The sequence below is a fragment of the Aquarana catesbeiana genome, linkage group LG01, assembly GCF_042186555.1.
Source record: "Aquarana catesbeiana isolate 2022-GZ linkage group LG01, ASM4218655v1, whole genome shotgun sequence".
Taxonomy (NCBI): Eukaryota; Metazoa; Chordata; class Amphibia; order Anura; family Ranidae; genus Aquarana; species Aquarana catesbeiana.
Window position 1 is genome coordinate 634,913,207 of NC_133324.1, and position 23,863 is coordinate 634,937,069.

The 23,863-nt window shown below is 41.5% G+C and overlaps 1 protein-coding gene across 1 annotated transcript in view; it reads left to right on the plus strand.

Moving 5' to 3' along the window:
* The window catches only part of MMRN1 (multimerin 1), a 314,347-nt gene extending 290,978 nt beyond the window's left edge, over nt 1-23,369 (plus strand). Inside the window, exons 5-8 of the mRNA XM_073601042.1 lie at nt 749-925; nt 1,685-3,655; nt 14,707-14,853; nt 22,839-23,369. Of these exons, the coding sequence (XP_073457143.1) occupies nt 749-925; nt 1,685-3,655; nt 14,707-14,853; nt 22,839-23,260 (2,717 nt within the window). The 3' untranslated portion in view covers nt 23,261-23,369. The remainder of the gene's footprint in view (nt 1-748; nt 926-1,684; nt 3,656-14,706; nt 14,854-22,838) is intronic.
* Nucleotides 23,370-23,863: the final 494 nt, after the last annotated feature.

Sequence of the window (23,863 nt, forward strand, 5' to 3'; positions counted from 1 at the left end):
AGTTTGTGAGAGGATTTGTTCTGTATCTGACTCAAATGGAGAGTCTTGCTGTGACATTTTCTGTCTGTGAGAGCGCCCTGATGCTGTATCTTGTGAGGTGACTGGAGCTGCTTCAGCTGCAGTGAGTGCCTGTGAGCTCTTTGTGAGGTGATTTTTATTTCTGCCACGGTTTCCTCCCAGTACCATATTTCCTGCCCAAACTTTCAGTTTGTTCCCAGGGGCAAAAAGGTTCAAATGGATACCTTTTGAGTCTGCAGGCTCCGCTTTGTCCTTCTCTTCTCTCCTCAGCGGTGTGGAGCTCTAACAATGCATGTCTGCTCCGCTAGGCTCCGCCTCCTGCCCCTGCATACGTTTAAATTCCAACTCAAGTGCTGTAAGGAACTTTCAAGTTCTATGTAAAAATTATAAATATGAACTGTAGCCTGAAAGAAAAACAGGCTATTTAAATTTTTTTTTCTAATGTATGTACTCTCATTTTTAGTGTATACATCATTTTCAGTGTTTCCATCATCACTTCATTAACAATAATGCCCTTTATAAATGTAATAATTGTACTTTCTTAGCAATATCCCATTATTGATGACATATACATCTGCAAAACAGTGTCTTCCACACAGAGAAACAAAGATACAGACAAATAATTATTATCAATGGTTCTTTAGGAGTACCTTGATCTATTTTATCTACATTAAGCTGTTATACCCTTAATAAAGGCTCCATTTTTTTTTCACACAATGCCAATATGAAGCACTGCAGCAAAAACTGACAGATCAGATTTACAACCAAGAAATGAAGCTGACTCTTCTTCATCGAAATGTGGAGAACATTTCCTCTAGTCTGAACAACATGCACAGAACACTGTATTCCCTGGAGGAGAAGATCAATGATGCTGATAAAGGGACAAATCTGCAATCACTCCTCAAAGGTAAAAATATACTACGTTTAAGATGCTGGCCTGGGTCCTAGAAGGCATTTATGTGCACTTTGAACCAGTTGGCATGGGTGCATGTAAAAACATGTATCTAAGTGTTTAGGCGCATGTTAAAGAGGTACATGTACCCAAGTGATTAGATGCATGCAGACATGAGATCTGGCCATTTTCAGCGAGTGGTCCACAAGGCTACCAGCCAACCATTGTCCATGTAAATTAAGTTTACCCACTACTAACGGCTTATCAAGTGAGCTGGTTGTGATCTTTTAGTGTGCAAATAACAATAAGCTCTGTGATCCATTTCAGTCATCAAACAATTTAAATTTCTACTCCAAGATACTTCCATAACTGTTAAACTGCACATTACTGTAGCTCCTGTAAGTGTCATCCCCACAGTCTGTGTGTCCCTATAGGTTTATGTGGAATCAGCAATGTCCAGCCAGATAAAGAATTAAGTCATGGCTTAGCTGAATTAATTTGAGAATGATCAGAACCTATATCAAGCTCTAACATTAATAAATAGAACATGAATGTAAATACCCTTTTTGATTTTAGTAAGGATTTGTAATGTCTAAACACAATTATGGATTGCATTAACAGGTTTAGCTGAAAGTGAAATATAACTGCACATATCATGAGCGAAGGACTTGTTACTACAACAAGCTGGGCTTTTACAGTAATAGCATAAAGTCATCTACTGTATAGCTACCTTACAAAATACATTATATTTCACATTATATCTTTTCATTTCAGATCCAATGGCCAAAAGTCTTACAGAGCTCATCAAAAATATTGTTAAAGATCAGTTTGCCATTTTGCAAATGGACATGAAAGAAACTATTGCCCAGATCTACAAAAGTATGTCTGAAACATCTCTTGAAGTTGAAAAAATCAAGGAATCTGTAAAACATTTAAATAACACAATAACTTCTGCCCATCAAAAGTGTGCAGAAGAAGAGGAAAACAAGGCAAGCAATGAAGATGTATTGGAACTAAAGAATCGGATAGAGCATTTAAAAAATACTGCTTTTGTCTGCACCTCCTCCTTTAAAGAGATGGAAGAAAAGCATACTGCTCTGGAAGAAGACTTAAGCCATGAGAAAACTAGGAACAGAGATTATTTTGAAACTCTCAACAGCACACTGAGCAAAATGAAGGAAATTCATGATCAGTTATTGACTGAAGAACATGCTAAAGAACAAAGTGTACTGCCACCAAATAAGTCCAATGATGATAATGTAACAGAATATATTTTGGCTCTACAAGAGAGGATGAAAAAACAGAATATAATGATGCTTCAACTCTATGATGATATTTATGCACAAGACAGCAAAATCAATAACCTTACCATTACTTTGGATCTTCAGAAACAATCAATCGAAAAAGCTTGTGAAGACAAATTTTCAACCTGTAAAAATTACCTTCAGAAACAGTTAAAGGACACTGAAGACAATATGCATGTCCTAAACAAAACAGTCTCTGATGTTGTCATTCCCTTGGATAATAAAATTGATAAGATGAATGAGCAGATTAACGATCTATGTTATGACATGGAAACACTTCAACCTTTGATTGAAAAAGGGGCTCCGTTTAGCATGACAACTGATTATGAACACAAAAAAGATGTAAGTGAAGTTAATGAGCAGATTCAAAACATTACAGCATTTCTGAATACCCTAAATTCAGTAGTACACAATCTTACGAAAGGTCAAGAAGAACTTCAAATCAAAGCTGAATACCACAAAGAACTCTGTGAAAGGCGCTTTAACGAATGCATCATGGAAGTTGAAGATGGCCTTAATAATACCATGGACATAATGAATGATGCTTTTGACTCTATCCATGATGAATTTGTGACAAAGTCAGAGATTTCTGATATACAAAGTAAAGCTGAGCTTTCCACTAATGCTACTATTGAGAAACTTGAAAGTGCTGTGTTAGCCATCTCAATGCTGAATGAAACTCTGCAAAACCTGACCGCTGCACCTAGAATCCATAAATATGACAGCACATCTGTAAATGATAATGTTGTATCAAGTCAAGGTGAAGGCAGCATGTCTCCTTATTTTCTTGAGTTGTCACAGAAGATAAATAATTTACAGTCTAGATTGCTTCAGTGTCAAATAAACATTACTAATATCGAGGAAAAGGTAGACATTTCTGTTACTAATGTGCAGAGCTGTGATTCTCGGGTACAAACTATAGAATCCCAAGTAAATATGATCCTGGCTAATCCTACCACTTTACCAAAAGCAAAAACTTTTGAAGTTCTTACCAATCAAAAAAATGTCCAGCAGGAAGTATACCTGTATTCTAGAATCAAAGCTCTTGAATTTAAATCTGTCCGACTTTCAACAAGCATACCACAGCTGAATAAAACTGCAAATGAGGCAAAAGTCCTATGTCAAACTGTATTCCTCACGGTTAAGAAAGTCAATGAAAGTGTGCCGAGACTAGTTAAAGCAGCTCAGCCAAACATGACAAGTTTACAGAAAGGCTTTGAGGAGCTCATAAATTCATTAATACAAATTAAGATGTCGACTGTTTTGTTAAACCTAACGGATTATGTAGATAAATCCCTAACTGATATCACAACCAATATTGCCAAACTTCAAAAACAGATGAAGGCTCCTGTGAAGAAAGCACCTGTCCAAAAGAAGCCTGTCAATGCCACAATTTCTGTTATTGGGCGAAGCCAACGAAATTCTGATATTACAGATCAAGGTGAGTTTTTCTTGTTAACAGCATATGCTCTGATTTTGTAGATCTAATGGAGAGGTAGGCAGTTATTTACAGTGGGGATGGAAAGTATTCAGACCCCCTTAAATTTTTCACTCTTTGTTATATTGCAGCCATTTGCTAATATCATTTAAGTTCATTTTTTTTCCTCATTAATGTACACACAGCACCCCATATTGACAGAAAAACACAGAATTGTTGACATTTTTGCAGATTTATTAAAAAAGAAAAACTGAAATATCACATGGTTCTAAGTATTCAGACCCTTTGCTCAGTATTTAGTAGAAGCACCCTTTTGATCTAATACAGCCTTTTTGGGAAAGACGCAACAAGTTTTTCACACCTGGATTTGGGGATCCTCTGCCATTCCTCTCCAGATCCTCTCCAGTTCTGTCAGGTTGGATGGTAAACGTTGGTGGACAGCCATTTTTAGTTCTCTCCAGAGATACTCAATTGGGTTTAAGTCAGGTCTCTGGCTGGGCCATTCAAGAACAGTCACGGAGTTGTTGTGAAGCCACTCCTTCGTTATTTTAGCTGAGTGCTTAGGGTCATTGTCTTGTTGGAAGGTAAACCTTCGGCCCAGTCTGAGGTCCCGAGCACTCTGGAGAAGGTTTTTGTCCAGGATATCCCTGTACTTGGCCACATTCATCTTTCACTCAATTGAAACCAGTCATCCTGTCCCTGCAGCTGAAAAACACCCCCACAGCATGATGCTGCCACCACCATGCTTCACTGTTGGGACTGTATTGGACAGGTGATGAGCAGTGCCTGGTTTTCTCCACACATACTGCTTAGAATTAAGGCCAAAAAGTTCTATCTTGGTTTCAGCAGACCAGAGAATCTTATTACTCACCATCTTGGAGTCCTTCAGGTGTTTTTTAGCAAACTCCATGCAGGCTTTCATGAGTCTTGCACTGAGGAGAGGCTTCCGTCGAGCCACTCTGCCATAAAGCCCCGACTGGCGGAGGGCTGCAGTGATGGTTGACTTTCTACAACTTTCTCTCATCTCCCCACTGCATCTCTGGACCTCAGCCACAGCGATTTTTGTGTTCTTCTTTACCTCTCTCACCAAGGCTCCTCTTACCTGATAGCTCAGTTTGGCTGAACAGCCAGCTCTAGGAAGGGTTCTGGTCATCCAATACGTCTTCCATTTAAGGATTATGGAGGCCACTGTGCTCTTAGGAACCTTAAGTGCAGCAGAATTTTTTTGTAACCTTGACCAGATCTGTGCCTTGCCACAATTCTGTCTCTGAGCTCTTCAGGCAGTTCCTTTGACCTCATGATTCTCATGTGCTCTGACATGCACTGTGAGCTGTAAGGTCTTATATAGACAGGTGTGTGGCTTTCCTAATCAAGTCCAATCAGTATAATCAAACACAGCTGGACTCAAATGAAGGTGTAGAACCATCTCAAGGATGATCAGAAGAAATGGACAGCACCTGAGTTAAATATATGAGTGTCACAGCAAAGGGTCTGAATACTTAGGACCATGTGATATTTCAGTTCTTCTTTTTTAATAAATCTGCAAAAATGTCAACAATTCTGCATTTTTCTGTAAATATGGGGTGCTGTGTGTACATTAATGAGGAAAAAAATGAACTTAAATGATTTTAGCAAATGGCTGCAATATAACAAAGAGTCAAAAATGTAAGGGGGTCTGAATACTTTCTGTCCCCACTGTAAGTGGACAATTAATTTATAAATCTGCTGCAAGTCCTTCTCATAGGTGCACTGATTTTAGCATGGAAACTAATGTCTTAATTGATGTTTCCCCAAAAAGCAACATATTTTTTGATATGCACAGAGCCATGAATCACTGAAGAGTAAGTGCTTCAGGCTTACATGATCTACTAATATTATGAGGAAAAAAAGTCTCGGAGCTTCCATTGCCAACAAATAGAAAAAAATGTGCTCACTAGCGCAGGGGTCTCAAACTGGCAGCCCTCCAGCTGTTGCGAAACTACAAGTCCCATGCCAACAAATATTAAAAAAATGTGCTCACTAGAGCAGGGGTCTTAAACTGGCAGCCCTCCAGCTGTTGCGAAACTACAAGTCCCATGAAGCATTGCAAGGCTGACAGTTATAAGCATGACTCCCACAGGCAGAGGCATGATAGGACGTGTAGTTTCACAACAGCTGGAGGGCCACCAGTTTCAGGCCCCTGCACTAGAGGCTTTTAAACCTAACTTTGCAGTTAATCTAAATATGCCTGTATGTAATCCAATAACATTGAGCAAGGCAGAAGCTCCTCTTAAATGTGTCTCTCCACACTACTTTTCAAGCTATTTCCCCCAGCATGACACATAATCAGACTTTTATCTTTATCCTTTCTGTAGGTAACAGTGTGCAGCTCAAGAACACATAGCAATGAAACAGAATGTGTCTCTTCTTATAATCTGGAAAAACTTTTTTTTCCAAGGTTAAAAATCCTGCTTCAAGCTGTTTTTTGTTGTTTTTAACTTTGTAACTTTTGAATAGTTTTACACCATTAAAGTCTCTCTCCTATGTAGTTTGATGAACCACGTTACCTTGTCAGTAAGGTGTGGCTGTCTGTGCATGAGCTGCAGGTGAAAAGAGCTCAATTGTCTGTCAGTCAATTGATCCATTAACTTGGGTACAACCAGCCTGCCAGATTCTCTTGTGATTATCGCTAGCGGCTGCTATAGCAACCGCTAGCGATAATCACAAGAGAATCCGGCAGGCTGGTTGTACCCAAGTTGATGGCTCAATTAACTTGGGTACATTCAGCCTGCCCATTAATGGGTTCCTGCTAAACTGGCTGAGATTCGAACCGTGTATGGCTGGCCTAAGACTGGCCATACATTATACAATTTTTTTATTCAATTTCCTAGATGTATCTTCAATTATGTAGGGCAAGGGCCTGCCTGATGGCATACAAATTAAAAGTGTTTAGGTTTGACCTCTTATTATATGGTTTTGGTAAATCTAAAAGAAAATTGTACAAGACAATGTATGATGTATGACCAGTCTACAGTTTGCTGAGAGCACAGGGATAACCTTATCAATGAGCTGCTGCTCCTTTACTATCAAGTCATAGGATGCTGAGGGTCTTTGTCCATGGTGTATTGCTTTAACTGCAGTGGAGAAAAGTCAGGGACATGTTTCTGCAATGTGGCAGAGGTGTCTGAATTTTCCGAATATAATCTGATCTTTTGCTCAATAAAAATTCACACACTTAGGGATAAATGTAGGATATTTATATCCTACTTAGGGATATTTATAAATGTTTTTAACCAAGATTCATACAACTTTCACCCATGATTCACACGATTTAAAAAGGTGTGAATTTTGGATAAAGGTTGTATGAATCTTGTGTAAAAACATTTATAAATAAACCTCCTAAACTTTAACTTGCTTGCCTGTAGTTATGTTTTAATTTTTATTTATAGTTCATATTAACCAGTTGCCAACCACCTCACGCAGATATACTGCAGCAGAATGGCACGGGCAGGCAGAATCACGTACCTGTGCCCGAGGCGGTCGGCTTCTGTCCGGGAGCGATCAGAGACAAGGGGGAGGCCATCCATTCGTGCCCCCCCCTCGCGATCACTCCCAGCCAATGAAATCCTTCCTCTGCTGCTGTATAGTAAACAGCAGCAGAGGAAGTGATGTCATCTCTCCTCGGTTCGGTATTTTCCGTTCCGGCACCGAGGAGAGAAGACGTCGATGTGAGTGCACAACACTACACACACAGTAGAACACGCCGGCATACTTTTCACCCCCCATAACCCCCCGATCCCCCCCCTGATCACCCCCCAATTACCCCCCCCCCCCCCCCGTCACAGTGACACCAAGCAGTTTTTTTTTTTCTGATTACTGCATTGGTGTCAGTTTGTGACAGTTAGTGTGGTAGGGCAGTTGGTGTTAGCCCCCTTTAGGGCTAGGGTACACCCCTAACCCCCCCTAATAAAGTTTTAACCCCGTGATCACCCCCCGTCGCCAGTGTCACTAAGCGATTGTTTTTCTGATCGCTGTATTAGTGTCACTGGTAACGCTAGTTAGGGAGGTAAATATATAGGTTCGCCGTCAGCTTTTTATAGCGTCAGGGACCCCCATATACTACCTAATAAAGGTTTTAACCCCTTGATTGTCCCCTAGTTAACCCTTTCACCAGTGATCACCGTATAACTGTTATGGGTGACGCTGGTTAGTTTATTTTTTATAGTGTCAGGGCACCAGCCGTTTATTACCGAATAAAGGTTTAGCCCCCTGATCGCCCGGTGGTGATATAACTTAGGTTTTAGGGTCAGATAGGGTCTGCGTCGCCCCAGGCAGCATCAGGTTAGTGCCAGTACCGCTAACACCCACGCACGCACCATACACCTCCCTTAGTGGTATAGTATCTGAACGGATCAATATTTGATCTGATCAGATCTATACTAGCGTCCCCAGTAGTTTAGGGTTCCCAAAAACGCAGTGCTAGCGGGATCAGCCCAGATACCTGCTAGCACCTGCGTTTTGCCCCTCCGCCCGGCCCAGCCCAGCCCAGCCCAGCCCACCCAAGTGCAGTATCGATCGATCACTGTCACTTACAAAACACTAAACGCATAACTGCAGCGTTCGCAGAGTCAGGCCTGATCCCTGCGATCGCTAACAGTTTTTTTGGTAGCATTTTGGTGAACTGGCAAGCACCAGCCCCAGGCAGCGTCAGGTTAGTGCCAGTAGCGATAACACCCACGCACGCACCGTACACCTCCCTTAGTGGTATAGTATCTGAACGGATCAATATTTGATCCGATCAGATCTATACTAGCGTCCCCAGCAGTTTAGGGTTCCCAAAAACGCAGTGTTAGCGGGATCAGCCCAGATACCTGCTAGCACCCGCGTTTTGCCCCTTCGCTCAGCCCAGCCCAGCCCACCCAAGTGCAGTATCGATCGATCACTGTCACTTACAAAACACTAAATGTATAACCGCAGTGTTGGCAGAGTCAGGCCTGATCCCTGCGATCGCTAACAGTTTTTTTGGTAGCGTTTTGGTGAACTGGCAAGCACCAGTGGCCTAGTACACCCCGGTTGTAGTCAAACCAGCACTGCAGTAACACTTGGTGACGTGGCGAGTCCCATAAGTACAGTTCAAGCTGGTGAGGTGGCGAGTGCAAGTAGTGTCCCGCTGCCACCAAGAAGACAAACACAGGCCCGTCGTGCCCTTCCAATCCTAATTGGGAACCCACCACTTCTGCAGCACCCGTACTTCCCCCATTCACATCCCCAACCAAATGCAGTCAGCTGCATGAGAGGCATTTCCTTTATGTCCTCCTTAGTAACCCTACCCAATGAACCCCCCCAAAAAAGATGTTGTGTCTGCAGCAAGCGCGGATATAGGCGTGACACCCGGTATTATTGTCCCTCCTGTCCTGACAATCCTGGTCTTTGCATTGGTGAATGTTTTGAACACTACCATACACTGGTTGAGTATTAGTGTAGGGTACAGCATTGCACAGACTAGGCACACTTTCACAGGGTCTCCCAAGATGCCATCGCATTTTGAGGGACCCGAACCTGGAGCCGGTTCCAGTTATAAAAGTTACAGTTACAAAAAAAAGTGTAAAAAAAAAAAAAAATAACACAAAAAAATATATAAAATAAAAAAAAAAAGTTGTCGTTTTATTGTTCTCTCTCTCTCTCTCTATTCTCTCTCTATTGTTCTGCTCTTTTTTACTGTATTCTATTCTGCAATGTTTTATTGTTATTATGTTTTATCATGTTTGTTTTTCAGGTATGCAATTTTTTATACATTACTGTTTACTGTGTTTTATTGTTAACCATTTTTTTGTCTTCAGGTACGCCATTCAGCTGCAGGGCGGATTTATTTATCTTGACAGCAACAGCGTTTGCTCCCACGATATATAAAGCCGTGACTCCAGCGGAGGTGATTTATGCCGAAGCATAGGGGTGGAGGAGAGATTTGCTCCTACCTTTTGCAGGAAGATGCCCCCATGGTTCGGCATATATAAATGGTGCATGTATGCCCATCATTAGAAGTGGGTGGTACTGGTATGTTGCTGGACTTTGAGTGGTTATATCAGAATGATGCCTGCAGGTTTAGGTATCATCTTGGTATCATTCTTTTCAGCCAGCAGTCGGCTTTCATGTAAAAGCAATCCTAGTGGCTAATTAGCCTCTAGACTGCTTTTACAAGCAGTGGCAGGGAATGCCCCCCCACCTTCTTCCATGTTTTTCTCTGGCTCTCCTGTTCCAACAGGGAACCTCAGAATGCAGCCGACGATTCAGCCAGCTGACCATAGAGCTGATCAGAGACCAGAGTGGCTACAAACATCTCTATGGCCTAAGAAACCGGAAGCTACGAGCATTTCATGACTTAGATTTCGCCGGACGTAAACAGCGCCATTGGAAAATTGGGAAGGCATTTTATCACACCGATCTTGGTGTGGTCAGATGCTTTGAGGGCAGAGGAGAGATCTAGGGTCTAATAGACCCCAATTTTTTCAAAAAAGAGTACCTGTCACTACCTATTGCTATCATAGGGGATATTTACATTCCCTGAGATAACAATAAAAATGATTTTAAAAAAATGAAAGAAACAGCTTAAAAATAAGATAAAAAAGCAAAAAAAAAATAAAGAAAAAAAAAGCACCCCTGTCCCCCCATGCTCTCACGCAAAGGCGGACGCAAGCGTCGGTCTGGCGTCAAATGTAAACAGCAATTGCACCATGCATGTGAGGTATCACCGCGAAGGTCAGATCGAGGGCAGTAATTTTAGCAATAGACCTCCTCTGTAAATCTAAAGTGGTAACCTGTAAAGGCTTTTAAAGGCTTTTAAAAATGTATTTAGTTTGTCGCCACTGCACGTTTGTGCGCAATTTTAAAGCATGTCATGTTTGGTATCCATTTACTCGGCCCAAGATCATCTTTTTTATGTCATCAAACATTTGGGCAATATAGTGTGTTTTAGTGCATTAAAATTTAAAAAAGTGTGTTTTTTCCCAAAAAAATGCGTTTGAAAAATCGCTGCGCAAATACTGTGTGAAAAAAAAAAAAAATGAAACACCCACCATTTTAATCTGTAGGGTATTTGCTTTAAAAAAATATATAATGTTTGGGGGTTCAAAGTAATTTTCTTGCAAAAAAAAAAAAATTTTTCATGTAAACAAAAAGTGTCAGAAAGGGCTTTGTCTTCAAGTGGTTAGAAGAGTGGGTGATGTGTGACATAAGCTTCTAAATGTTGTGCATAAAATGCCAGGACAGTTCAAAACCCCCCAAATGACCCCATTTTGGAAAGTAGACACCCCAAGCTATTTGCTGAGAGGCATGTCGAGTCCATGGAATATTTTATATTGTGACACAAGTTGCGGGAAAAAGACAATTTTTTTTTTTTGCACAAAGTTGTCACTAAATGATATATTGCTCAAACATGCCATGGGAATATGTGAAATTACACCCCAAAATACATTCAGCTGCTTCTCCTGAGTACGGGGATACCACATGTGTGAGACTTTTTGGGAGCCTAGACACGTACGGGACCCCGAAAACCAAGCACCGCCTTCAGGCTTTCTGAAGGCGTAAATTTTTGATTTCACTCTTCACTGCCTATTACAGTTTCGGAGGCCATGGAATGCCCAGGTGGCACAACCCCCCCATACCCCCCCCCCCCAAAGTACCCTATTTTGGAAAGTAGACACCCCAAGCTATTTGCTGAGAGGTATAGTGAGTATTTTGCAGACCTCACTTTTTGTCACAAAGTTTTGAAAATTGAAAAAAGAAAAAAAAAAATGTTTTTTTCTTGTCTTTCTTCATTTTCAAAAACAAATGAGAGCTGCAAAATACTCACCATGCCTCTCAGCAAATAGCTTGGGGTGTCTACTTTCCAAAATGGGGTCATTTGGGGGGGTTTGTGCCACCTGGGCATTCCATGACCTCCGAAACTGTGATAGGCAGTGAAGAGTGAAATCAAAAATGTACGCCCTTAGAAATCCTGAAGGCGGTGATTGGTTTTCGGGGCCCCGTACACGGCTAGGCTCCCAAAAAGTCCCACACATGTGGTATACCCGTACTCATGAGAAGCAGCTAAATGTATTTTGGGGTGCAATTCCACATATGCCCATGGCCTGTGTGAGCAATATATCATTTAGTGACAACTTTTTGTAAATTTTTTTTTTTTTCATTATTCAATCACTTGGGACAAAAAAAATAATATTCAATGGGCTCAACATGCCTCTCAGCAATTTCCTTGGGGTGTCTACTTTCCAAAATGGGGTCATTTGGGGGGGGGGGTTGTACTGCCCTGACATTTTAGCACCTCAAGAAATGACATAGGCAGTCATAAACTAAAAGCTGTGTAAATTCCAGAAAATGCACCCTAGTTTGTAGACGCTATAACTTTTGCGCAAACCAATAAATATACGTTTATTGACATTTTTTTACCAAAGACATGTGGCCGAATACATTTTGGCCTAAATGTATGACTAAAATTGAGTTTATTGGATTTTATAACAAAAAGTAGAAAACATCTTTTTTTTCAAAATTTTCGTTTTTTTCCGTTTATAGCGCAAAAAATAAAAATCACAGAGGTGATCAAATACCATCAAAAGAAAGCTCTATTTGTGGGAAAAAAAGACACAAATTTAGTTTGGGTACAGCATTGCATGACTGTGCAATTAGCAGTTAAAGCTACGCAGTGCCAAATTGTAAAAAGTGCTCTGGTCAGGAAGGGGGTAAATCCTTCCGGGGCTGAAGTGGTTAATAATGCAGTAGACAATGCAAACTAATTTTATCACTTTCTGAATGTATTAACATAGTAAGTCACATTCTCAAGAACATTTAATGCTTTAAAAAACAAAATATAGGTGAAACCACCCTTAAAGGATAAGTTCACCTTTAAAAAAAAAAAAAATGCACTATAATTTTGCAGGTAAAAAAAATGCATTTCTTTTTTTTTAATTGGAGCCTGTAAAGCATTACACCCATCACGGGTGCAATCATAGGCTCCTACAGACTGTCAGTCTAGCTATCTGCCCGTGTGGTGTGTTTTTTTTTAAATTGTGACAGTGGGTGCGGGGAGAAGATCCCTGTCCCACTGTCACAATGGGGGCTCAGGGGGGGGGGGACTCTGCTCAGTTAGTAACCTGATGCACTTTAAATATGGGTGGAACATGTTACAAAAGTTAAATAACCTTTAAAGAGGTCACCTTTTAAGATGTCACCAGAAAAAGAGGTGAGGGAAAAATCTTTAAATGGGTTCTAGGTATGAGGTTTGGACTAAAAATGAATTCAGTCCAAACTTTGACTGTTCAGCAAATTGGCAGACTAAATGTGATTTTGACCCACCCACTACCCACCCACTTGCCTACTGAGCTGAACCTCCAGCTGCAGTGGGAGGCGATACATTTAACAGTGGTATTACTACTGTTGCAAAATGTGACAGACATTTATCTGTCAGCTAGAGATTCCCAGATGACAGCTTATTGTAAACAATGGAGCGGGGATAGATACAGATATATACAGTAAGTGCATCAGCGTTTTTGGGTCATGGGCATTATTCATTATGATTGACGAGAATCTGCATTACTGAACTAAGTGAATGACATTGGAAGGGAATTGGGATTTACACTGTGTGACTTTTTTTTAATAAAGTACTTGTCAAAGAGTGTGGTGTATTTATTTACAGTTTACATTTTTCTTTGGCTGAGCAGGGATACCATGTACCCCTTTATGAGTTCACATAAGGGGTTGGTTTTCTTCCAGATTCCAATAAGCCCTCTGTCTGCAGGTCCCTACATCCACTGGCCAGAGGTGTAGGGAACAGATCCCTGTCCTAATCAACATGTGGACAAGGTGCTTTGCTAAGAGGCTCTCCCTGGCAAGGTACCCTTCCCATGTTGAGGGTATGTGGCCTGGTATAGTTAAGGGAGTTTGCTCATCCCACCCTTTTCTGGCCAGCCAGGTTTCATGATGTGTTTGGTATGGATTTTAGGGGGCACCCTATGCAATTCTTTTGGTTTTTTTTTATGAAGTACTCCCCTTAAAATGGATTTTCAGCAGAGCGTACCTGTAATTTTTTGTCTTGTTCCCAATTAGAATCCATAACAGATTTTCATAACAGATACTCATCAAGGATAAGGGTTCTGACAAGAATTATGGAGGGACCCCATCATTTTTTTGTATTTTATGCTGTAGCATGTACTATAACAAAAATTATATTTTAGAAAGAAGAAACATTTGATGGCAATTTACCTTTTCCTGTCAGCTTTTATTTTTATAGAAAATAGTATGGTGACTTCCCAACAGTCCCCCAAAAAGACATACCAGACTCTTAATGTATTTGAGGGCGGGGGCTATGCTGTTTTTTGTTTTTGTTTTACAAATAAAACCAGGCTGACAGAAAAATATCCTTTACCGGCAATTTAAATGGTATGATTTTTTTTTTTTCTTCATATACATTTTACTGAACATTAGTGCATGTCTCCCAGGGCAGTGCTCAGCCCCGAATGTAATTTGTTTCACAAACCCTTACCCTTACCTATTAGTTTCACAAACCCTTACCTATTAGTCCTAAAAATAGCCATGATTCATTATGGTCATGATTCATTCTGATGACAACTGTCTAAGGACCAACATCAATGTATTTGGTATGCAAACACAATCTGCATTTGACATAAGTTTGACATACTTCTAAAATTGTTCAAAATGTATTGACAGGTGCACTTGACCTTCAGTTGAACTCTTCCTGACCTGTATTTCAAACTGATTTTGAAATTCCATAGATTTGTATGGAGGGACAAGCAGTCCTTACGTGAACAAAAGCCAACAACACAGATCCCAGTAGGAAAATTCCCCACACTTTGTTCATAGTTCCTCAAATTGTTTGTTGGGTCCCCAGGATAAGGTGTGAAGGCAAATCTCCCATACAAAACACAGACAAAAATAAATTGGCAGGTTTAAAGACTTCTCTATCCAACACTTTAAAAAAGGTTTGGCTATACATACACAAACAGTTTACTGTATGCAATGCCCAAGCTGTGGTTTAAAACTATTTATGATGGTGTTTTTCTTGGCAGATGACTACTCCAGCTGTAGCAGCTCTCCTTGCTTTAATGGCGGTACTTGCATCAATGACCTGAAAGGTTTTGTGTGTGCCTGCCGTCATCCTTTTGGAGGACTGAACTGTAGCGTAAAGATGACAGATGACAACACTGCATCACTAGGCAAGTCATTTTGTGTGTTTTGTCAACTATGCACCTCAATTCAGCAAAACTAGAAAACTTTATGTGACTATATACATTACATTTGATCTTTGCAAAAGGCAGAATGGCACATAATACAGGGCACACGTAGGAATTAGGTTAAAGTTGTACTGTCCTAAGCCCTGTGAGTAAGCATAGTGAAAAATATAATTTTTGTAGTCTCTTAGATTCAGAAATAAATCGATTTGCTCCCTTACCCAACAACTGGAGACTGGGAGCAGGATGAATACAACAATTAGTAAATTGGCAAATAAGCAGGTTAAAGAGAGGTAATTTCCTGGTTGCAATAAAAAATGGAAACTCCTGCGCTGCCGGGGGGGCGAGGCCTACGCTAAAAAACACTGCTGCAACACCTATGTACTGATCCAGAGCAGGACAAATGAAACAAAAGTAGGAGAAAATGGTAATTGCGCTGTGATAAAAAGGGGAGAGGGGGGAGGGGCTTAACAAAACTAACTAAAATGGCAAAGTGAACTAGAAGAGAGAGGGCAAATGCACGAAAGGATCCTAAAATACAAAGATAGTGCGGATACAGTGCAGTGCAAAGTGGCTGGTGCAGTGCAGTGCAAAGTGGCTAATCAACGTAATGAATATGTTACAGGCAGACAAAGCCTGATGAATGAAAAGTATATATGAAACAGTGAATGCTTAAATAAAATGAAGCAATGAATACATGTGCAAACCAAAATATAATGATGGCACAATGCAAACTGATATAATGCAAAAAATATATAAAGTAAATCAAAATTGCATGTGGGCTAGTGCCCCATAAACAAAAAACATGCCAAATCCTGATGGACTATAGGTGACAAATCCCAATGAAAAAACAGTATAAACATCCAGTCCAAAACACAAACTCGTAATAAAAAAAAAGAAGAGTTCCAATTGTGAAGGGAGGGGGGATCTTCAGTGAGGACACCTCTGTGTATGCAAGCTGCTTACCTTACAGCTGTAAGGCATACAGCCTGTGTATGCAAATGACCCGCAGGTGTAGACGTTCCGTGTATACAGGTAATGATGATGAACATGCCAAGCGAAACATAAAAGAGAATATAAAGCATGTAAAATGGCTCTGCGACAACCACAGTGGAGGGGGGTAAAAACACACAGGGATAGAAGGTGGCACTCACTTGCATGAAGTGAGCGTAGGCATATATCCATGAGCGCCGAGCTCGTATGCCTCCAGGGCTGTCACCAAACTAGAATCTGTCCCCGTGCCTGGAAACTGGAGTTGATCCCCGTACCTCTCTCTTCAAAAAAGGCAACAGTAGTCCCATTGTGGTCCTGTTCTTTTAATCACCTAAAGTGCTTTTTGTTATAGTGGGGGGGGGGGGATGTGTTGATAAAGTCATATGGGGTTTAGATCCAGAACAGTCACAAACAAAGGGTTACTGGATCTCTGTTATGTTTTTCCTTGAAGTGGGAAAAACATAACATAACTTTTCTTTTTTTTTTTTGATCACGAGTTTGTGTTTTGGACTGGATGTTTATACTGTTTTTTCATTGGGATTTGTCACCTATAGTCCATCAGGATTTGGCATGTTTTTTTTTTTATGGGGCACTAGCCCACATGCAATTTTGATTTACTTTATATATTTTTGCATTATATCAGTTTGCATTGTGCCATCATTATATTTTGGTTTGCACCTGTATTCATTGCTTCATTTTATTTAAGCATTCACTGTTTCATATATACTTTTCATTCATCAGGCTTTGTTTGCCCGTAACTTATTCATTACGTTGATTAGCCACTTTGCACTGCACTGCACCAGCCACTTTGCACTGCACTGTATCCGCACTATCTTTGTATTTTAGGATCCTTTCATGCATTTGCCCTCTCTCTTCTAGTTCACTTTGCCATTTTAGTTAGTTTTGTTAAGCCCCTCCCCCCCTCCCCTTTTTATCACAGCGAAATTACCATTTTTTCTCACTCTAATTTCCTGGTTGGTTGACTGTGAGCTGGCTGGGAGAGGTTCTATGGGTGGTCTGTAGGGAGGGGTGAGGTGAGTGCAGAGAGATCTTTGGACATCTTCTGCTTGTTTCCTAGAAAAGCAAACACCATGAGTGAGTAAAATCATATTTTAATATAGATTTGGGTGGCTGCTGACACCAACAGGACAGATTGGTTGCAGAGGCAGGTGTCCTCTTTGATGCAGTGGGTCTGACATGATCCTCCACGTCTCAACTAATGTACTTACAGTGTTTTAATGAGAAAAATGCAGGGGCTCCATCCCTTTAGAAGAAGCGATTAACTCCTGAGAGATCTTAGGTGTGACATTTTTGTTCAGTAGTAAAAAAATTATGGCGCTGCTGTAGCCAGACCGGTAATGCAGCGAGATTGATGTGAGGGATGAAAAGTGGGATAAATTGTTAAAAAAAATCAACATTTGGAGGGAAGAGGCAGCTTCCCTATAAAGGTCCTGAGTAAACCTAGTGTGTGAAAACAGAAAAAAGCAGGGGTCACCTCTATCTGAGAGTGGAGTGTTGGAAACAGCTGTTTGGTAGTGATGAATAAATATAGCACTCACATTTGATGGAGGAAATATCGACTTGTCACCTGTGGAAGTCTTAACATCTCTAGCAGAGATCAGCAGGCAAGCGGCTGGTGTTATGCAGAGATCAGCCAAGAAGTAGGTGTTGAGAAGGAAGCCCTGAGGAATGGAGAAGCCAGCGGCGTGGTGTGCATCAGCATCTGGATGTCCTTGACTTACTTGACACTCTTTTGAAATGAGTTCGGCCAAGAAGAGGCTGAGCAGAAACAGAAAGGAGCACTGTAGCTGGGGAAACTTAATAGCGTGCAACACTGTAGAGCGGCAGCTTCTTTGTGTCCTCCACTTGCTCTGCAATCTCTGCTGGGATGAGTTGATGATATCACTCCATAAGGGGGCGTGGTTATGCATTTCTGAGCTCCACCCCTTTGTCAAACCGTTTGTCAATCCTTGGGTATTCCCCTGTGTCGTCCACATCTTTTGATGTAATTGTCACATGGGTTCGGCACTATTTCCAAGGTTCCCTTCTTGCAAAGACTGATGGTGAGATGGTGAAATGGTGAAAATAGAAAGTACGCAAAAATTACTAAAAAAATCTGGAGGATTTCAGTTTTCACTTACAACATTCATAGTTTGTAAAAGACCCCCCAAATATATTTTCTGAAAGCACATGACCAGTAGAATAAAAAGGTGCTACTGATTGCCTCTGAAGCCCAATCCACGTTCGGATTGTGCTCCAGTGGCTACTGACTTGTGGTGAGGAAGCAATACGACGCCTCCTCACTGCCTGTTTTAACCCCATTTTACAAACAAATGCACCACAACTGCATGCATTGCACGAGGTTGTGGGGCATTTGTGGCGTTTCCCCATGGACATGAATGTGTAAGTGTTCGGCGGACAGCCTTGCTACAAGTTCAGCACCCTGCCCACTGCCTATTTTTGCTTGGTGGGGGGGCGTCTGTTAGGTAGCAAAAATGTGCAGTTGAGCTGCGTTTTTGCTGCCTGCCAATCCCCCCTCCTGAAGACAGTCCCTTTCTCTGCAGCCTGAGCTGCACTGTATATAAATGGATAATAGTGTAAAGTAGGGTTGCACAGCCTAACTCCAATACGTGAAAATCAATAAAATGTCAATAAAACAATAAACAACATATGTGCAAATATCAATACTTCATAAAAGTCCACTATAAAGTGCAAGGGCTAATAGTGACTAAAGTGAGATCATATAGGGGTTGAAATAAAGTCCATGCTCCCAGTGTGCTGTATATCAACCACCTTCTTCTGCTTAAACAGTATTCATGTGTGAACTTCCACCTCTGTGCACCCTTCCCAGTGCTCTCCGAACTCTCACCTCAGGTAAAATACAGACAAGCCTTTGAATAATATTTTCAATAAACTGGTATACAGCTTCACTGCTCTCCTCCTCCAATAGGTACAATTCCCAGGGTTATTCAGGTAATGGTCCCTTTAAGACACCTGCGGTCCCTTTAAATCTTCAATGCATCCGCTCAGCAATATGTTAGAACATAATAAACATGCCTCCCATAGTCTAAAATGTCAAACAGCAACCCTTTATTATGTTAAGAAAGCCTGTTACATCAATACCAGTAAAAACACATGTAACCTGGTGTTGTCCGGGGTCGGCTCAGCCCTTCCTTCTCTAAGCTGGCCGCTCAGCTGTCGGCTAATTGCCAGCTCCTATCCGCAGTCTAATGGGGCCGCAGAATGAGCCAATCAGTCCTTGGAGCAATTCCTACATTGCTATATTTCTGACCATCATAACAACAGACCTCTTACCGTGGGCAGAGTTTGCTCACAATAGTGCCTTGAATTCTGCTTTCCGATTGTCCCCATTTATAGCAAACTATGGTTTCCAACCTTCCATGTTGCCTGATTCTTTTGTTCCGAAGTGTATTCCTGCGTTAGAGGAGCGTCTCAGTGGTCTTCGTTCCACTTGGGCACAAGTCCAGGGGGCTTTTTTGACATGCTAATGATAGGTACAGAATCCATGCTGACCGCATACACCTGCCTGCGCCTTCCTACCAGGTTGGAGAAAGGGTCTGGCTGTCATCTCGCAACCTCTGACTTTGTGTTCCTTCTCTGAAGTTCGCACCTTGGTTTATTGGGCCTTTCCGTATTCTTCACAGGATTAACCTAGTGGCTTATGCAATAGACCTTCCTTCTAATATGTGCAACTAAAATGTATTTCATGTCTCCTTATTAAAACCTTTGGTCTGCAATTGCTTTACCAACTCGGTGCTTCGTCCTTACTCTGTACAGGTTGAGAACCATGAGGAGTATGAAGTACAGTCCATTGGTGAATCCCATAGGTTCCGTGGGTGCATACAGTACCTGGTGCATTGGAAAGGGTATGGTCCTGAGGAACGCTCTTGGGTCTCATCCTCAGACGTACATGCCCTTGTCCTCCTCCATGATTTCCATAGACATTTTCCCCTCAAGTCTGGTGGTCCTCCGAGGGGGAGGAGTCATTGAGGACGGGGTACTGTCAAGGTTGGGCTCAGCCCTTCCTTCTCTAAGCTGGCTGCTCAGCTGCCGGCTAATTGCCAGCTCCTATCTCTCCACAGTGACTCACCTGTTGATGATATCCTGCTCATCAGTCTTTCCTACTTGAGCCGGCTAGCCCAGATGATCTATGCCTTCGCCTTGGTTACATCTCTAGAGACGCTCTCTGTGTTCGTGTTAAAGACTTGCTTGGCTGCCATTCTTCTGGTTCCAGATCCTGCTTGCTGTTCTACTACGCTCATCTCTGGCTCCATGTCATTTTGGCTTGTCTGACTATCCGTTCCGGTTCCTGAACTCTGGCTATGTTTTGACTATGTTTACTCTGTTGACCTTTTTTTATTATTATTAAACAAGTGTGATTTAACTGTACTTCTATCTCAGTGTCATTCATGGTTTCTGACAGGTATATACTCATCTTTGCATGGTATCTCGCATCACTTCCGGATTCTGAAGTGATGCGAGATACTTACGCATTGCGTCACGCATTGTGTCACGCATTACGTCACGTCCACGTGACTTCATTAGTCCCCTGATGAAGTCCTATGGGTGTGACACAACACGCAGGGCCCTGATACTAGAAGTGATGCTAAAAAAAAGCTAAAAAAAAAAACGCCTTCATAATTTGAAATGTTGGGGGTAACATATTCTTAAGTTTATAGCATTCCTGTTACCTATTTTTGTCTATCTGAGGGATGTACACTGTCATACTACACATCTTTCAAGTGATTGTAAAGCTTCTTTTTTTTTTTAATAACAAACATGTCATACTTACCTCCACTGTGCCATTCGTTTTGCACAGAGTGCCCCGAACCTTGACTTCTGGGATCCCCGGCGGCACTGGTAGCCCCTCCCCGCATCGTATAAGCCGCTAGGAGAAGCGCTCCCGAGTCCAGCATTTGCGTCCACAGATGCAGATTGCCAGATTTGGCCCCGCCCCCCAGCGCCCATGTTTTTGGATTTGATTGACAGCAGCAGGAGCCAATGGCTGTGCTGCTATCAATTTACCCAATCAAGAGCCGAGACAACGGGCAGAGGGGAAGAGAACATCTCCGACGTGGGAATTACAGGTGAGCAAAACGGGGGCTGGGGGACATTCAGTGACAGAAGTTTTTTCACCTTAATGCATAGGATGCATTAAGGTGAAAAAACAGGAGGGTTTACAACCCCTTTCAGTTTTATATAACCATCCCACTAGCTGCAGGTGGTGTTATACATAAACAAAAATATTGATGACTTCAGACTATACTATGGCTAATCAGTGTTCTGCCAATACATTTGATTAGGTATTTGTCAAACAGTACTACACAGAACATTTGTTCTCAATGTTTCCCTATGCTTTGCAAACAGATTCCAATAGGGGAACAGTTTTTAGATACAGATACTGCTTTGTGGTCAGTGTGCTCTGTCTGCTAGACAGGCAATCATAGATTTAATTATGATAGTATCTATTCTTTCATAGCATTGACAGTTCTGGTCAGCACTTTTTACGGGATTTTGAACTTAATCTAATATAAGGTGTCTGAAAAACAGGAAGATTAGATAGCTGCTTATTCAAGGTCACACGTGGTTTTTAAAGAACATCCATTGAACTCTGAATATAGGATATCCTTGCATTTATTCTATACATTTTTAGTGTATAAAAACGTGTATATATACATTGCATTAATGACATTTCTTATAGTTCACATACAGTATTTTAGATATTTGTTACTTCACAGCAGGTTATGCAGCAGCAGGAGCATAATGACAATCACTAGTAAAGCTACTAGTAAGCGATTTTTAATCGGGACTGCGACATTATGGCGGACAGATTGGACACTTTTGACACATTTTTGGGATTATGTCTGATTACTGTGTAAATGTCAATGGCAGGGAAGGGGTTAACACTAGGGGGCGATCAAGGGGTTAACCGTGCTCCCTAGTGTGTGTTCTAACTGTTGGTGGATAGGAGTGACTGGAGGGAAAAGACAGCTTTTTTTTTTAATTCATTATGCAAAGTGTGGCAGCAACATTAAGATGAATGATGGTGGAGATACAGTATAGTTACATAGTTGGCAAGGTTGAATAAAGTCACTGTTCCATCCAGTTCAACCTGAGAATGTATGTGTATGTGTGTGACAAATTGCTCAATAGAGAAACTCCCCAGTACAGACACCACCACCACCCATTACAGACCCCTCAGTACAGAAACCACTCCCCAGTACACACACCATCACCCCCCCCCCAGTGCAGACCCCTCACTACAGACACCTCCCCCCAGTATAGGCCTCTAAGTACAGACACAACCCCCCCTCAGTAGGGATCCCTCATTATAGACACCTACAACCCTCATAGTAGAGATCCCTAAGTACAGACACCCCTCCCCAGTACAGACGTACAAACGTCTCAGTACAGATACCATCACCCCTTTCTAATACAGAAACCTCAGTACAGACACGATCACTCTCTCCAATACAGACAACCCCCCACTGTACAGATCTCCCCCCTTCCTAAACTCATTACCAGCCAAGATGCAGCAGCAGCAGTTCAGGGTGAGGGGAAATGCTCTCTAACTTTATTATATGATGTGAGCAGGAAATGAGCTTTCCCATGGCTCTGAACTGCTGCTGTCAGGGGAGCAGCAGGTACCGACTATCTGGGGGTGCTATGGTCATCTGATTTTGTTTGTGTGTGTATTGCCTGGATCTGTGGTGCAGCACTGTGCAACACAAAAAGAAAAATGTTGGGAGGCCGAATACCCCCAGAAAGTCAGCACTCGGCATGGACTGCCCTCCCCCATCCCCCCAAGTGTGCCACTGGTGCACATATGAAATTATATACACTGTAGGTGTATAAGTCGCTGAATATTAATATATGATTAGAAATACATATATGATATAACTACTTAAAACAGTGACTTTAAGGCTGATTATTTTTTTTCCTTTGTTTTAATGCAGATTTCTCCAAAGGATCTTACCGATACGCACCAATGGTGGCCTTTTCTGTCTCTCACACATATGGAATGACATCTCCTGGACCAATCCGATTTAACAATCTATATGTAAATTATGGATCTTCCTATACTCCCAGCACAGGAAAATTTAATGTGCCCTATCTGGGGGTATATGTGTTTAAGTTTACCATTGAGTCATATAGCCCTCGAGTCTCTGGCTATTTAGTGGTTGATGGAACTGATAAAATTGCATTCCAGTCTGAAAACATTAACAGCAGCATGTACAGTGACAGGATGGTGACAGGGGACGCTTTGCTAGAACTAAACTATGGGCAACAAGTCTGGATCAGGTTAGCTTCGGGGTCAATCCCTGCACAATATCCACCTGTCACAACATTTAGTGGCTACTTGTTATATCGGACATAATATATACAGTGTTATATACATACAGTATGTTACAGTTGTATGCAAAAGTTTAGGAACCCCTGACAATTTCCATGATTGTCATTTATAAATATTTGAGTGTTTGGATCAGCAATTTCATTTTAATCTATCAAATAACTGAAGGACACAGTAATATTTCAGTAGTGAAATGAGGTTTATTGGATTAATGGAAAATGTGCAATATGCATCAAAACAAAATTAGACAGGTGCATAAATTTGGGCACCCCAACAGAAAAATCATATCAATATTTAGTAGAGCCTCCTTTAGCAAAAATAACAGCCTCTAGATGCTTCCTATAGCCTGTAATGAGTGTCTGGATTCTGGATTAATGTATTTTTGACCATTCCTCCTTACTAAACATCTCCAGTTCAGTTAGGTTTGATGGTTGCCGAGCATGGATAGCCCACTTCAAATCACCCCACAGATGTTCAATGATATTCAGGTCTGGGGACTGGGAAGGCCATTCCAGAACATTGTACTAGTTCCTCTGCATAAATGCCCAAGTAGATTTTGAGCAGTGTTTTGGGTCGTTGTCTTGTTGAAATATCCAGCCCCGGCGTAATTTCAACTTTGTGACTGATTCC